This window comes from Amia ocellicauda, chromosome 22 (genome assembly GCF_036373705.1).
Source record: "Amia ocellicauda isolate fAmiCal2 chromosome 22, fAmiCal2.hap1, whole genome shotgun sequence".
NCBI lineage: Eukaryota > Metazoa > Chordata > Actinopteri > Amiiformes > Amiidae > Amia > Amia ocellicauda.
In genome coordinates this window covers 7,450,377-7,468,087 of record NC_089871.1, presented here as the reverse complement: position 1 = coordinate 7,468,087, position 17,711 = coordinate 7,450,377, and the positions used below count along the sequence as shown (strand labels likewise).

Here is a 17,711-nt window from a genome sequence, read left to right as displayed (position 1 = left end):
AAAAGTTAATTCATATACCAAGAACGCTGCACAGGGCCAAGCTTTCTGAGGACAGAGGAAGAAACAACAAAATGATAAACATGGAACAATTTACGCCCGGCTGAATGTAAGCCCAGTGGAACAATTATACATCCTTATCAATGAGGAAGGAAGCTTTATTTTGAAGTACGATCTTCCCCGTTCGAATACGAAATTAAATAAATAGCTGGCATTCCCTGAAGGAGCTCTTCAACAATGGAAAGAACATTTGCTTTAGCCTCTGACCTGTGTTAGCTGAGAATACACAGGGTACCACTGGATGGAGGGGGAAATGTAAAACGCGTCTAGTAAATGCTGTCTCTGTCCTTGAGCTTGATAGATTAAAAGAAGGGTGATTAGAGGTCATCACTAAGCATCAAGCGATGTTATTTAGTCTGCCACATATTCCCCAGTCTTCCCTTGCAGTAACGGGTCCAACCGAGGCGCATAGCGATGAGCCGGGCGCTGCCGAGACCCGGATGAGTCTGCCTGGCACAGCCATCACCAACCAGCTGATTAATCACAAACACTTCTCTCCAGGGTTTGAATAATTGAGGACCAGTCAGTGTGAGCGCCAGGTGGGGAGGAGCTTAGGTTTTAATTAAACAAGGGGGGATTGTTTTATGCCCAGTTAACTAAATACCTTTAAAAAAATAAAATAAAATCTTCTTCTACAGATTCACATAATGTGGGTTAGCAGCTCCAGGTAGGAATGTCATTAAGCTATTATTTATAAGAGCTAGAGGTTTAAGGTCTCCAGCACACGTAGTCACAGTTCTCCTGATAGGACCGACAGTAAGCTAACCTTTCTTCTTACTACTCGCTACTCCGATGACTGAATTGGGAAAGGCAAGGAGAGTTGTGAAGATGGACCGGGAAAGACAAGGACAGTTGTGAGGATGACAGATCCCCGACAAGGGATGACTGTTTTTGTGACAACCTGGTCCGCCATAAAACAAACAACTAAACTCGAATTAAAAGATGCTACCCAACTAGGGATCTGATGGTATACAGTTTACAAGTTACGATAACCGTAAATGTAACATAATAAATATAATCATGGAAGAGAATCTAAACCGCAGTAAACAACAAAACTTGTATACCACCCAGCCCTACTACCCAGTGACTCCTTCTAAATGTTCTCCAAAACTAAGTATCATTTTGGCAACCAAATAACAAAATTTGAAAATAATACTGAAAAAGTGAAACAGATATAAAGAGAACAGTCTAAATTTTGCTATCAGGAATTATACAAACTATATGGAATTAAAGGGAAAAAGCCATGAGCAACAAACAGTATGGGTATAACTGAGGATATAGAGAATATTGGGAGGTAATAGCCAGTATTATTAGAATACAAAATACTTTTCCTGTCAAGAGGCACGGCAAATTACTGTGATCTTTGGCTTAAAGTGCTACCTGTACAGATGGGGAACTCGTAACACAGTTGACTGCATCTTAATATCTGACACAAGTGCCAATTTTCTTGTTCATACAGTGAAGAAGTAGAAGATAAGCAAAGTTCATGGTTGGCCCAACACTGGGATTACCTATAAATCCGTTGCTTTGCAGCTCATTTATGAAATACATAAGAGACTATCCATGGGGTTTTCTGCAAAGAACTGGCTAGTAAATCATCAAGTCATACACAAGATGTGAACAAAAGTGCATGAATGCTTCAAAAATCCAGGGCCCTGGGCTGTCAGTCTTTTAGCTCACCAAAAAAGGCACCAACACAATGTGCGACTTATTACTCATTACAGCAACATACAAAGCAAGAACAACTGTAACTCATCGTTGTGTGCGCAGGCTCCATTCGAGAACGTATCTTACTTATTTGACATTCACATTCCCTCTGCGATATAAAATTCAGAGCTGATCGGTGGCAAGGATCATTGTGTGATATTTAGCAGCCAAGAACAAAACCCTCTCCTCTGAGGTCACTGGGGGTTTCAGGAGCAACCCTGTCTACTAACATTCACGACTTTATGTTCTCCTTGGTGAAAGTCTCTTACTGAGTTGTTTTTTTAGTGTGGGTGGGTGGGTGGTGGGGGGCGGGGTGGGAATGACAGCTACACAGAGCCACGGGGAGCAAAGACGGACCGGTTAGGGTCAGCCAGGGTATCGGTGCTGTCAGGAGAAGTTAACGGCGTCTGTGGTCAAACCCAGTGAGACGGGCCAACCTGTCAGCCAGCCCCAGACGGACTCCCCAGCGAACGTACGGGCAAATCATTAGCATCCGTTATGGCTCTCCAATTGATTTTCACAGTAAATTTACAAACAAAGTGTCATCTCTAATCATTTTAGAGCTCCCTGGCTGCAGTTGAAGATCGCTTCCCCTCTCTCTGCTTTGCGGCCTCGGATGTGCCACCGCGCCGGCTCCGCGCTCATTTACATTAGGAAAGCGCTCATTAAAGCCGGGGATCAAAGCGCCCTGGCTGTGTGGAGAAGGCTGGGTAAGCTCAGCTTCGGGGAAGGCGACTCTGTAATCTCAGCGCAACATGGGTATTGCGGCTTCGTTTTTCTTCTAGTTCTGCTCCTACTCTCTCGCTCTCTCATTTCGACATATTCCAGGATGATAGAACAGGCCTTATGTTTAGCAGTTTTGTAAAGTTTGTCTCTTAATGCGGGGGATCACAGGAACATTATTTAAATCAATCGTTTTAATGGTTTAATAATAGGAAATTATCGAAAATCTATAAACAAAAATATATGAATGTAATATTGATTTGTAGAAGCAAGCATAAGGGATTTCTATATAGTGGAGAGTATTTGTGTGGAATTGAATTACTTCATGAAAACAAACGTTAAACCTAGTAGTATGAGACAATTGACATTTGTGATGTACACATGCAAACATGGAAGCAGAACATTCAGGTCCCGCTTGCTTTCCCAACGATACCTACATCTGTATGTTTTTTTATCAATAATAACACCAATAAACATCAGTCGATTTTAGCATAAATTACCGTCACCCACTGTGTGGCGCAAAACTGAATCAATACAGATTTTGCCACATTCTGGCAAAACAATGCATCAACTCGACTCAAACAAAACAAAACAAAACAAAACCAAAAACCCTACAGATATGGACCTGCCGACTGGTCTGCAATCCCACTCAACCTTTAAAAAAATATCAGTCCATCTAAAACTGGTTTCACAGACCCAGATTAGCCCTAGACTTGGGATACCCGATGCTATTTTGAGTAAGGTAGTTGAAGATGCATGCTGTTTGGGGTCTGTGAATCCAGCAGCTAAACTACTTGACCGAGTATGCGTCGCTGGAGCGCGTAACATCTCTTTGGAGATTTCTACAAAGCTGACTTGAGCATTCGGTCAAGATGAGGCTCTCAGAAGGTCACAGCTACACTTTGACAGACAATGGGTCTTTCTTACAGTGCTTAAGCACATAGGAATCATTCAATGTACTATTCACTCAGGACCTGAAAGACGAGCCAGGTTTTCAGTGTGCTACATAATAGCCAATGCTGTAGGCAAACACCTATTTGACGGAAGGCAAGTCAATACTCCAGCTCCTGTTTTCCTGTGTTTTAATTCAAGTTAAAATAAAGTGTTGTATTCGCTTCTGAAGGTTTCAGTAAATTGGTCCACTGTAGCATGTCAGTTTCTGGTCACAATGTATTGCACACACCCACGGGCTCAATCCCTCATGATCCGCCTGCTACCCGAGCTGTCTGAAAACGCTGCCGAAACCACCTGGGACACGGATCTGATGAACACGTTGGCAAGACACCAAGGCACCCGCTATCACACATTCCATCAGAGTCATCAGACTTGCTACTCCCTTGCTGTCCAATCAGGAGGATGTAGACTACTGACTAAGATGTTGATGTTTTTCTTCTATTTCGAGTCTGTCTACTCTTATATACAGTGCTATGTACAAGATCAGTGCCTTGCTGACAACATATATTGCCACTGCCCGCAACATGTGACCTGCTCTTCAAAGTTGTTAATCTTACGGATGTGAAAAAAATTTAAAAGAAGCCTTTTATTAAGTGGCAACCGGCATTTCCTATCATTATTAATTTTACAGAGAAGGCCTTCTAAAGCCTGGCCAATGTATAAGAACATAAATCACTAAATATCAAAGGCTTAATCTTGAGACGTAACCTCAAAGAGCTTAGTTTCAGAAAACAGGTGACATAATTGACCCAGGTAATCAAGACCATGTGAATAGACCCAAGGTTGTAGGCTGGGCACACATTTTAATAAGAGGCAGGTACATCGACATCCAGTTATGATTCCACACGTGTTCAGTGAACGGTGTAGCAATTTTTTATGCCTTGCAGCAACCACACACAGCCTTTGAAACTGACTGGCTTTCAGCAGGAAGCCTCAAATTAGACAGAGAGGCCTTGTTTACTTCACTCCCTAACAAAGCCTCCTTTTCAGCAGATTCCCAGGTAACATCAACAAGATCAAATGCTGAAATGATCTGGGTGTTTCTCAAGCAGCAGGGCGGTAGGAGCAATCAACTCCCTGACAGGTTCTCTCCTAAAACCTTTGCGGAGATTGCCTGGATTTTGTTAAGCAAGCGGCAGAGCCCGAAACTAGACAACCGCCTGCAAACTTTCCATATTCACAGACAACTAGAGTCCACATCACCTCTGAAGCCAGAGCAAGGCCTTACACAGTAATTACGTAGTTGACAAAGTTCGAGTCTTTAATTGGGCATCATGCTGCAGTGGGGCGGGAGAGGAACGGGGCAGGAGGAGGAGAGGGGGAGAAAGGAACTCCCCTCATGCTGATTGCATTTACAAATTGTGTCTTTGATTAAAGAGCCGTGTGTGGGGATGACAAGTATTGATTTCCAATCTCCGTCCAAAACGACTCTATCATCGTGAGTAAGTCAGGCAATTTGCCTCACTTTACACTTCAGGCTTTAGGCCTTAGATCACCCTGACAGACTGAGATCCTGCAGACGATGTTTAATTAGAAGGGAAATGAAAAGAATTACTGTAAATCTTCTCCATCAGCATTTAGTTCACAGAGCAGGGGATTATTTTTAAAGGTTCTCTTATTTGTATGACTAAATTGGCTAATTTGTTCCGTTATCTTCACCAGACAGTCGTCATTGACATTCCTATAATTAAGGAAGTACTCTCTAGGTGACTTACTCTCTATTGTTCATTTCACCAAGGCTTCATTGAGTATCATTTAGTACACCAGAATGGGTCTGTAGTATAACTGCAAAAGGTGTAACGTGAGGTGATTGTAGCTGAGGTAACTGTAAAACTGTAAACCATCATCTAAGTGATCGTAGTGTTTGGTGGTGTCATCTCCACAATCTCACCAATGCTTGTTAAAAAGTGTTCAAAGGGTTTTGCACATCAGTCTACCAATAAGAAAAATTGTTTAAACCATGGATTAATTTATTAGATGGAAAAATACATGGTTAATTCAAAACACAAAACAAATAAGTAATTTTTTATGATTAACAAAAACATTTTAAATCAGATGCTACAATTCAAATGATTTATTTGGAAGTAAAGAGATTAAATGAACAGTGTTATGTCTTAATCGTCCGGGGCCGGACGCGTCCACCAGTGAAAACGGGGCATTATAGCCGAGTTCTTTTAAAGGGGGCATCATCTGAGGATGGTCCACATTTCCTCTTCAGCCTGTGTTTGGTGTGGGACGTGGTATGTGTGTCATTCTCCACTGCCGGAGCACTGGGCTCCTCTGCAACCTCTGTTGACGAGCTGCAAGTTTCTCCAGATTCGACCACAGGACACAGCAGGGAGAATCCATAGTCAGAAATATGATCAAAGACATCATCATTGGTTGCAGCAGGAGAGGACATACTGGTCATAATTTCCTTTAAAAGGTCCAGCATCTCATTGCAGGGGTCCGGGCCACAGTTCACTGACTCCAGAGCTGTGGTCTCTCCAGGAGCAATGCCTATTATTTGGACAGCTTCCTCTGCTGCCGTTTCCTTATAAGTGTCTGGGGCAGCTTTAAACCCTGGAGCATCACAAGAGGAGTGAGAGGACTCCACAGGCCCGTCCTGCAGTCCACCTGTGATGTCTGAAACACAGTATATGTCGAAGAGTTCACCGATAAAAGCAAAGTCTTCAGGGAGGGCGAATTCATCTCCGGTGGGAAAGGCTGCTGCACTGGAGGCCACGTCAGATTCACAGCTGTTTATAATTTTCATGAGAAGGTCCAGAGTCTCATTGCAGGAGTCTGAGAGTTGGTTCCTATACTCTGGAGCTGGGGCCTCTTCAGTATCTTCATCTGTGAGGTCTATAACTTCTGCCGTTTTGTTCATGGCATCCCAAGAGGAGCAAGAGGGCTCCACAGGTCTCTTCTGACCACTCCCATCATCCCATCCATTTCCAGCCGTGTGCGGAGCCATATTTCCTGGAAGGAAGACTGGAGGTCCACTCGGCACAGGAACAACACTGGGAAAATTGATGACCGTGTTCAAGGCCACTGGAAGTATGCCTGGGAAGACATATCTGTCTGTGGGTGTGGGCCAAGATACAGAACTGGAAAAAAACACACCAAAAAAACATTTTAATGGAAAGAGCAGAAACATAACTTACTACATTCACTTTGTCTAAAACCAAAAGGTCAAAAAAAGATGATCAATTTAAGTGGTTTCTGTGACATCAATGGGAGAAATGCTTTAAATGTACATCTGTTAGGAGAAGCTTTTTTCTTGTACTGATAATTATATAATGAGACTCAATATTTGACTGTTTATTTATCATTTTGTGATTGTGAGAGCAAGGGCACTTTTGTCAATGATCACATTTGCTTGGCCTGGGTATAGCTGTGATATAGCTGTCTTCATAATATACAATACAATGTAATATAATAATCAACATTTCACCAAATCAACCTTTCATTACTTTAATTAAGAACGCCAGTCTAATAATAATAAAAAACCTCTTAATGCATACCTTGTTCAGAAGAATGATATCCACAGTTTCCCAGGTGTACCTGGTGTGTTGGAAACTCCCATGTGTTGGATCCCTGCATTACTGTGGGCCAAAATCCTGAATTCAGATCCATCTTGTCAATGTAAAGATAACTATATCAAAGTACGTCTGAGCGAGTTAGATGCACAGCTAGTAATAAGCTTCATAAGAGTTTCTGCAACAAGGCCTTATATATATATATATGTATATATATACTCATGCTCTTGTTATGTCATCAAAAGCAACTTTACCTTTAGATGACATCACCATGCTATAGTGATGTCATCAAAAGCAACTTAGCATAGGGAGAATGTGGGAGTGTTTGGTGGTGGGGGGTTGATCGTTGCGTTTAAAACTAAATCATGTCGTTAAAGGGGGCGGATGGTGAGCTTGGCATCTGAGCAACTTTGACAAGGGCTTCCCCAAAACTGCAGCTCTTGTGGGGTGTTCCCGTTCTGCAGTGGTCAGTACCTATCAAAAGTGGTCCAAGGAAGGAAAAGCGGTGAACCAGCGACAGGGTCATGGGCAGCCAAGGCTCACTGATGCACGTGGGGAGCGAAGCATGGGCGTCGCTAGACCCCTTTTACTGGGGCACGTGCCCCAGTATAAACCTGCTGTGCCCCAGTAAAATCTCAAGTTTGAGTTTTAACAATTTACTTTATTTGTCAGTGCATTCATTTAGATTGATAATCCCGAAAAAATAAATGGATCTTGGATCTTGGAGCTTGTAAAAGCAGCGCAGTTTAACCCAAAACACAAACTGCGGCTGCACGCCTGTGTGCTGCTATAATCGCCGCTGCAGCACAGAGGCCAGTGTCGGCACGCCAGTCACAATGGGGGAGGCTGTGTTATTTGCATAGACAGTGTCTGCCTTTTATGCAGTATAACGTGTTGAGAATGTTCATGTACAGTATGTTACGGAGGTTTGTTGCACAGTGCTTGTTATTGTGTGGAACCCAGTAGCAGCCCTTCCTGATTATCAACCAATAGGATGTGCCGTCTTAATACGCATGTCTATAGACCGGGTTCAGTCAGTGAGCTGATTGCGCGCAGATTCCCGGTTCGGGCGGCGCAGTACTGGTCTGGACTGGGGAAAGAGCGGCACTTTGTACTTGTCAAAAACACAGCTATTCGGTTTGTTTTCCTGATTTCTATAAATAAACAGCTAAACTAAGGATCGTTTGATGTGTGGACATATTTCAACCTCGTCTCCAAAATATAAAGTGCACACAGATCGGGGAGCGGCTCACGGTGCCATAGCTTGTGTTCCGCTAGAAACCCCTGCGTCAGCGGCGCAAACAGCTCATTTCAGCAGCGGCACACAGAGCTGCTCCTCACCCGTGTCAATACAGACCTGCCGTCACAGATCTGTGACTGAGCAGCACCAGAACCGCGTCCAGTTTGCTGGACAGATCGTCGATGTGTGATTGTCCGCTGATGATGTGTGCAGTGCATAGTGGGACAGGGGAAAATGCTAAAGACTTCAATCTAATAAGACATTAATGCTGGAAAGTGTCTGTTATGTTTTATCTATATGCCTACAATAATCTTTAACAAATTAAAATGAAAAGTGTTCTGAAACATTTACATACTAATATTTACATTCATTTTAACGTTTTTATTTTTGTACTGTCAAATGAATGTACTAAATATAAGCAATGGCGTATATTACTAATTCACAGAATTGTGTGTGTGTGTTGGAAAGGGTCATTTGAAGGTGTGACCCCCATGTCTGAACCTTAACTATACCTTGACCAAGTAATTTGGACCCTGACACAAAATAATTGACTACCCCTGGTATAGTGCATTGTGTTGCACACTTTTTGCACACAGCAGGCTTTCAAGAAAAAAAGCGATATGAGTAATGGGGGGCCTTTGCCCCAGTAGAGCTTTATGTCTAGCAATGCCCCTGGAGCGAAGGCTGGCCCGTGTGGTCCGATCCAACAGACGAGCTACTGTAGCTCCAAATTCCCCAAATTCCCCCAAATTCCCCAATCCAATCGAGCATCTGTGGGATGTGCTGGACAAATAAGTCCGATCCATGGAGGCCCCACCTCGCAACTTACAGGACTTAAGGGATCTGCTGCTAACGTCTTGGTGCCAGATACCACAGCACACCTTCAGAGGTCTAGTGGAGTCCATGCCTCGACGGGTCAGGGCTGTTTTGGCGGCAAAAGGGGGACCTACACAATATTAGGCAGGTGGTCATAATGTTATCGCTGATCGGTGTACATCATTTTATGTCCTAACAACTAAAATTTAAAGTGAGGCACATTCAAATCCCGATTCAGTAACCCTAACCTTAACGCAAGCCTAAGTTTAGTGGGGACTCGAACCCTAACCTGGACCAAAATGAATCCCTAATTTCATCTTCATGTACATTTTCACTAAATTACTCAGAACAATGCTCTCTAAACAAACTAAATGTAACTATTCATACCATCATGTGTAAACGCAAATTTAAAATTAGCTTGTTCTGCATAATTAAAAAAAGAACAATTATAATGTCAAAGTCTAAGAAAGATATTTACATGCATACACACAACATTTACGATACATTAACAATGAGGATGAAGTCTCCCATTAGATTGTTTATTACATTCTGAAAATGATTTATTCCGCCACTTTTCCTTTAAACATTGGCTTATATTGAAAAACATTAGTAAGCACGCGTTTCACCGAATGTGTGCGGTGAGCCGTTAACACTGTAATAATGTATCCTTTGCCATTCCCTATTTGAATGGTGATGTAAGCTCTCTAAATGAGCTCAATTACAGCTGTAAGGAAAATGGTTTGGCATGTCAGGATATGGTTAGTACTTGAAACGGCTGCGGAGGAAATAATTACTGTCTTTATGTGCTGCCTGATACAGGCGTCCTGAAGCAGCGACCTGCCTTTGACTGTGATAAGACGTGTAATCATTGTGTTTCAATTTGAAGAGCAGAAAAGATCGGGAAATACCCCGCAGTGGGTTCCAAGTGCACCACATTCACACAGAGCACCTCTTTAAGGGGCTGTGGGAATGGTCAAGTGCGACTGAATGATGTCAGAGTCAAACCTCATGTACCTCAAACCTCATAAAATGGGATTCACGTGTGGGTGTATAAAACAGAACAATGCATAGCGCTTAAAAGTTAATAAATGTACTTAAGTTGGCCGGTAACAAACACTCTACACTTAACAAACATCATCCACGTAATGATGCCTGACTAACTCAGATTGCCTGGGCTACTGCAGACTATTTAAAGTTCTGTGGCTCTCGATTAGGCATTTATTGCAATAGTGACCCTATTGAGCTTCGTTAGTGCAACAGTAATCACCTTCCACTCTCCGTGCATAAATCCAGGATGTGCTTTAGAAAGAGCACACATGTCCGTGCAGTGCAGTGCTTTCACAAGCAGGGTCAAAATTATGAAATGGTGTCTCTAGCAGAAACTGTTTTTGAATGTATACACTGACTGTTGATCTTCCAAACTAAAGCATAAGTGATCTGACCTGGAGAAGGAAGAGGTCAAGTGGTTTGTGTTCAGGAGGAAGCCCTGCATACCTCAGGAAAAGTCGGATGCAAACATCTGGTCTGGTGGTAATGTATGCCACTGACTTATATCTATAACAAGAAAAATACAATAATTATTCTACATAGTGCTTTAAGAGGTCTTTGCTTAATTTCTTTAACATTTCATTTAGCTAAGTGGAAGTATGTTGTTTAACTTTTCATCTTAGCCATCATTTTTGGCTTTGCATGTCCTTCAAGCTGCTAAATTTGCAGTTCAATTTGTCCTAATTCAGAACTTAATTGTGCTGGGCTACCAGCTAATTAAATGTTCAGAGAAGTGATAAATTAGGTGGGTCGATCATAACAACTCGAGTAATTAGTCAGATGTGCTAAATCCAGGTCTTACACCCAGTGCATATAAATTTTACAGCAACAGGAGTAGTCTATTAAACACTTAGTCAGTGCTACACGGAAGTCACAATCCACTTCTCCTGTTCGTGGTGTATTTTATATCAACCATTACATCTCCCGTATTTATCATTCTGACTGTCCTGTCTTGGGTTTTAAAGCTGACAATGACTTAATTTACTTCCATTGTGGGAGCGATAAAGAAAAAATATCAAACAAAACATGCAATATTCATTTTGGCCATAAAAATAAATGAAATGCAAACTTGGGTTTTATTGTACACTTCCCAAAAGCGTATAACTGTTCTTTTGTACATTAAACTATTTCTGCAATATGAAAAAAACTGAAACATGATACTAGCACTCATCTGCTGCTGTTTACAAACACATCAGTGCAGTCAATTAATAATAATCATTATAACAATCACAATAATAATAATGAAAAAAGGACATTTCTAAGTACACCACCTCGCTGGGAAAGAAAAAATAATATTTATTATGAAGATTTGAAGGAAAACAAACATTATTCCGTTGACAGGCAATCCTTCTGTTTGTTGAACAGGTTTAAACAATGTAGGCGACGGAATTTCAACTAAGATTAAATGTACAGTGTGTTAAAAAGTAAATAGCACGAATATTGCAGTGCTACAAATATTTCTTATAATGAAATTGTCACTTTGTTCCCAGAATGTTTTATTAGAGCATAACTCAGCCCCGCACAGTTACTTCACCGAGAGCGCTCATATATCTTGATATCGGCTTCGGTCTGCATCAGCACAGTGTGCGTAATGATGATGGGTGGCATGAATCTTGTGTAGTCTGATGAAATAATGGCCCTTCGCCACCTTCTGTCACTAACTCGAATTTGACTAAATTTTAACAGCATTCTTTCGCGGGAGGAATGACGGGCGGGAGGAATGACGGGCGTGAGGAATCGCCGGGCGCTCGGGCCGACGCGGGCACATAATGCGTATCTCTAAATTACTCATTTTCACAGAGGAATATCAGGGAGACAACATCGATTCATCATCAGCCCGATTCAATTAAACGCCACCAAATCGTACCCGGCTGGCTTTTTAATCCGATTTCAGGAACACAACAAACAAGTGGCAGCGCACGTCACCAAGCACACCAGCTGTTAATGTAGACGCACGGTGTCTGCACTCTCGGCATGAGGCCCAGTTTTTTTTCTTCTTCTTTTCTTACACGATTTAAATGCTTGTCTGTGTCTTTCTCCTCACGCTCAGGATGGTCTCAAGCTTTGAGGGGCGCCATCCATCTCAAAAGTCACCTCATCATCCCTGCGTTCCTTAGGAGCTTGAATCTAAATGCAAATACCCCCCCTCGGCTCTCTGGAAGCCGTCCTCGGCCCCCGGGTCTCTCTCAGCTAGCTGCGTTGGCACATCTTCCTCTGTCACTTTGTTGTCCTCAGACATGGCCTCTCTCAGGATTGGCTGAACTCCTGCATCCTCCTCTGACTTCTGACTCCAGTCCCTGGGCAGTTCAGTGGGACTCTCTTCTGCTGTCACGTGAGGGAAGATCTTTGGGTCTTGGGCCCATGGTGGGTTCTGGGGCCCAGCTGATGTTGGTGGGGGACGACCCTCCAGGGGTGGCAGCTGATCAGAAGGCCCCCCACCTGAAGCTGACCCTTGAAATTCAGCAAAGGCTTTTGGGTTTTCTGCTTGCGATGGCAAAGGGACGCCACCTGTGCAGCAATTGAATGGCATATTAAAATGAAATGGTTAATCCTACATATCGTGAGAACACAGGATGCACTACTATTCTTGACCGTTTTATTCATGTAACGGGCCCTTTATCTGCAGTTTAGCGTTTGTAAATCTGATGAAAGATTCAGTTTTCAGACCGAGGGCTCTGAAACACTCATGAACGCATAGGGCACTGTTCTCTGAGTGCGCCCTTCTCATTCAGCTAACACCAAACAATCAATGGCCATTGGTATGCACGAGTGCCAGCGTTTTTGTGGTAGGTTTTGTAATTTAGTGCAACAAAGGCTCATCATCCACAGAGAATGGCTTTGCTCGGTTTTAATTGAGTTAATCACTTTATTAATGTACAAAGACAAAAGAATAAGCTCTTATCTGTTAAGAGTCAAATAATAAACTTGCTGCCAAACACATAACTGTTTGCACAGAAAAATGAGAAAATCTGTTCAGATAAATGTATGCTGGGGAATATATTCTTCAAATACAATCAGTATCAAAGTAAATCTGACAGGAAATATTCCTTAATGACTGCTAAATCTTTCACTCCATACAACACTTCAGCTTTGCCGCTCCTGATACAAATTTGGGAATTCCAATATAACAACACTAGTTTAAATCAAGGAAAATCTGCGGTTTGTAAACAGAAATTAAAAGTGTTTACAAAGTCAGTCTTTATACACGGGGCATTCACTACGGATTACAACTTAACATTTGTTTTTAACTCCAAACTTACTACCATAAACAAATGTATTTATTTACATAGCACTGGAAAATGTACTGTCCGTTAACAAAATCATGCTACATATTTGAATGAGGAATAAAATCTAGAAATGCAAAAAACAAATGAGAATATTTAGCAAATAAAATAAATTGAGTGGGGTTGGGGCTGACAGTCTTTTCTCCAGTAAGGGGGGGGGGGGGTGTCAATAACATTGATAGCGGGCATAAAAATGATAAGTAAAATCATTCCATTGATGGATAAGTTCCGTACTCGACTCATTGAGAGACAGGTAACTTCCCTGATTCAAGATGCACCCTTTCCTCCTCTAAATCTCCCTGGTCATTAAACCAAAGACTCATTTTTATGCTTCAGTTCTTCAGTCAACAGATTATCTTGAGATCTCAGACGTACAGAAATAAATAAATATGAAGGTGATTGTTACTTATAAATGAGAAATGTTTCTGGGTGAAATTGCGTGGTGACTTCACTGACACTTTGATGGATGGCCTGTCCTCATAAAATTTAAAAATATATATATATTACAGGGGGAGAAGAAAATGGAAAATCCCCATTTATTGCCTCTTGAAATGTCCCCAAAATGGCTGCACTCAAAATGCTGTCAGTCTCTGTGATGACAGCCCTGTACCGCTAATCCAGACTACGTCTCGTTAAAACGACAGCACTGGGGCTAATAGACACCTGTGCCCCACAGAGCCTGTCTGAGCACAGACAACCAACAGACCCTTACCTTGTTCTGCTGGTTGATTGGATACGACCCTGGAAGCTATCCCAACTGGAGAGGTAAAGGCCTCAGTTCTCAAAGGCCTGACAGGAAATTACAAACATAGAGTTTGAGGATGAGGAAATCTATTAGAGATTATAAAATCACAGACTTCCTTGGTGGGTTTCAACCCTGCTCCTAAAAAAAACTGCCCCACCTGAAAGGCACATAATGGAGCACGCTAAATAACACTGGTACCAGGAGGTTTTAGCCTGGATATTTAAACCACAGACACAGAAGCTCTGAAGATTGCTTTACCTGTTAACGCTTTTGTGAAGTGCTTTGCGATATGCATTTATGAAAGGCATTATATAAAATAATTATATATATATATATATATATATATATATATATATATATATATATTTTAAGGCTGCTTATTTGAATACAGCAGGATCCCGTATTTGCATTGTGTTTAAATGACACCCTCAAGCTTTTTTTAAATCATGAATGCGTTGCTTTGAAAACTGAGAACAAGTTGACCTTTAACTTTTATTTTCCTTTATTTATCAGCCATTACTCTGGCTGGATGTAAGCAGTATACCTACCCCCGAGGTGGTGGCCTGTTCTGGATTCTTTTAGCAGCCCAGTAGCCCTTGGACTGGGATGGAAAGCAAACAGGGGGCTTAATGTCCAGAATCACTGCAGCCTTCTTGAGACGCCAGTACTGCTCTGACTTGCCGCTTCGAAGAGGCAGCTTTAGGAGACAACACTGAGAACGAAAACAACAATAAATGCACCCAAATTAGACAATACACGACTTACTACTTTCTTCTTAACACACAGTGGTTTTGGATACATTTAAAACAGTTTCAAGCACAGATATTAAATGTGGCATTTTTCATTTTGCACCTCTGACCAAACAAAACAATGCATTCATGAGATATTTGTACACCTTGTTTAGAGTTGTAGGTACAGTGGAGCCTCCAGGTAAGTTATTTTATTTGTGGATTTTTCTAAATCAACCTTTCGATTAAAAAATGTGCAAACTTGGCCAACCCTGACAAATCTGTAACACGGCCAATACTGGACAGCAAAACCGAACTGCAGAGAGTGCTTGTTTGTACAATAGCACTCAAAAAGCGCTTCGAAATAAAAATAACAAATTTTTCCACCATCTGCTTAAATAATACATCCACTCACAGATCGAGTGTTTTTCCACTTCTTCCAATGGCTCTGGTTGATGCATTGTGTGTGTTTGAAACTCCATTGTTTCCTATACATTAACCACACAGGCTGTTTTGAAAGGATAACCAGCAAAAGGAAATGTAGGAATTGGCCAAAGGTTATTTCTTTGCACAATGCAAGACTTGAGAGCATTAGCCTGGCGTTTTGTGAAGAAATACAATCATGTTTTGCAAGCGTACGCTACCCGAGGTTATATCTGTGACCCGGGAACTGCTTATGACTTGCAATTCTGATAGCTGCTATTATAAATACAGGACTAAACCAAAGCAAACAAACAACATTCCTTTCAGATTAAATCGAGGCTAGCTCTGGGCAGATGTTGTTGTTGCCCAGAGGCATGCGTTGCAGACCATAGACTTGTCCCTAGGAGCTGTGAAGTCACTCTCTGGGAGGTGAGGTAACTCTTCATATCGGCAAGACAGTGCACTTGATCCAGGTAATGTCTCACATCCACTCCCAGAATGACCTACATTGCCCTGGATTTTGATGTCTCATTCATTTCCTCAGGCGCCTTTCTCCCCGACACGGAAAACACACAGGTAGAGCATACAAAGCATCGCCCGCGGCTGACAGCGTGGACGAGGGGCTGAGCGAGCGATATTGACATATTGCAGTTAAAATTGTGTGAATACAATTATTCTCACTTTCTGTGCTGGAGAGGCTACTGTAATTAGATCCTTCCCTCTCTGTTCTCTGTGCATATCCCAGAGCTATTTAAAAGAGGGCTTTCTCACCTTTTCCCCTCTTTGTTTTGGTTGTCTATTTTCTTTTACTTTATTTCTGCTCTGCACTTTACAAGGCATTGTTTAATTACATGATGATTAATAACAGCTTTAGATTCTGCACGCTCATTTTGGCTCCCCCGAATCAAGATTGAGTTCTCATTGCGCATTTAAACAAAGCCAGAAAATAAATACATATTTCACAGTGAGAAAGAACTCCTATGTATGATTTAAATAAATAAAAAGTTAAATGGTTATTTCCTATTCCTCCCAAGCAGGAGGAAAACGTTCTCAAATGGATCACATGTCCGGTGTGCTAATTATTTAGAAAACCTCCAGGGATTCGGAAGTAGATTCACGGAGGAAGGCTGAACTGGAAAATGGAAGTCACCTATCACTTGTAACAACACAAGCGTCCATCGTTGTTCTAGGTATTAGAGTTAAATCAATTTCACCTGGACAAAAGCCAATATCGGTGGCATTCACTGTGGGCTAATCCACCTCTCATTATTCATTGTCACTCGGCGATATGGAATAAAAGGCTGGCAATCAGATTACACCTGGTACAGGTTCCAGATAACAGCATTATTTGGAAACGCTGAGCCGAGCGGCATTATGTTGTCAAACCTTTTTACCGGGATGCACGATGCCAGAAACGCAGTGAACCGTCACTTTGAGGAAGCATGCGGCACAGAACGTGTCAAATGTCAGCAATCCAGTCTAAATAACTTGTTTTTTAAAGACACAACTAATGCATTTCATTATTCAATTAAAGAATAGTCAGATATGTTAGTACCACAATAGTTTATGAACCTATTTTAACAATATCATATTTGTCACCCGGTGCTCTTCAGAAGATCATTAAAAAGATCCAAAGGAACTCTATTCTGTATATAACAGGAGCTCAACATTGCCACTGGATAACTCTGTGTGAACTGTAGAAAACCAATAAGCCTCTCATGGCCCTTGATAGCTTCAATTTATGCCCTGGGCACGACTGGTCTGGAGATTGTTAAACCTTTCCTTCTGTGTTTTCAATTAGCTCTGGATCAGAGGGCTTTATATCCTGCAGACCCCACTGGATTTCTCCCGAGACCCATGGAAACTCAGCTGCTACCGAGCGGTTCCCCGTTTGTTATCTCATTAATTAGGCCTATATGTGCCTTTCCCTTTCGCTTGTCCACTACGCACTTAATTGATGTATTCCATCATTAATCTCACGTAACCTTACAGGAGGTAATGACTTTTACCTTCAACATTTATAGCTATAGTATGAGATTTGATTTCTTCTCTCTTCCTCACTTGTTTTTATAAAGCTGTTTTTGGAAGAGCCGTATCTCTCCCTGCTGTCATAGCATCTAAATAAATACATTGCCATGCAACAATTAAACCACTACAGCAAAATCATATCTGGTCTTGTCCCGTTCCCTGGGTGTTTTCTCTTCCCTTCTCTGCTATATTTTCCAGGTGAAACTCAACTGGAGCAAAATCACTCTGGCGCAGCTCAACAAAATTAAAAATTGATGGTAGGTTTAACATGATACAAGTTGAATACTTAACCAGAAACCACAACAGCTGTTTGATTTTGGTGTAACACAATCGAGCAAAAGCCCTTGGCAGTGAGTTTTAATATACTGAACACCCAGGCGCCGTTAAACTGACACAGAAAGGAAACATGGTTGACTTGAAACACGCAATTCCCTAATT

At 41.8% G+C, this 17,711-nt stretch overlaps 1 protein-coding gene across 1 annotated transcript in view; it reads right to left on the bottom strand.

The window, feature by feature from the left end:
- Positions 1-11,339: 11,339 nt before the first annotated feature.
- Positions 11,340-17,711, bottom strand: part of LOC136718315 (dynein axonemal heavy chain 9-like) — a 38,512-nt gene continuing 32,140 nt past the window's right edge. Inside the window, exons 18-20 of the mRNA XM_066696002.1 lie at positions 14,643-14,806; positions 14,062-14,138; positions 11,340-12,573 (exon numbers count right to left, since the gene is read on the bottom strand). Of these exons, the coding sequence (XP_066552099.1) occupies positions 12,179-12,573; positions 14,062-14,138; positions 14,643-14,806 (636 nt within the window). The 3' untranslated portion in view covers positions 11,340-12,178. The remainder of the gene's footprint in view (positions 12,574-14,061; positions 14,139-14,642; positions 14,807-17,711) is intronic.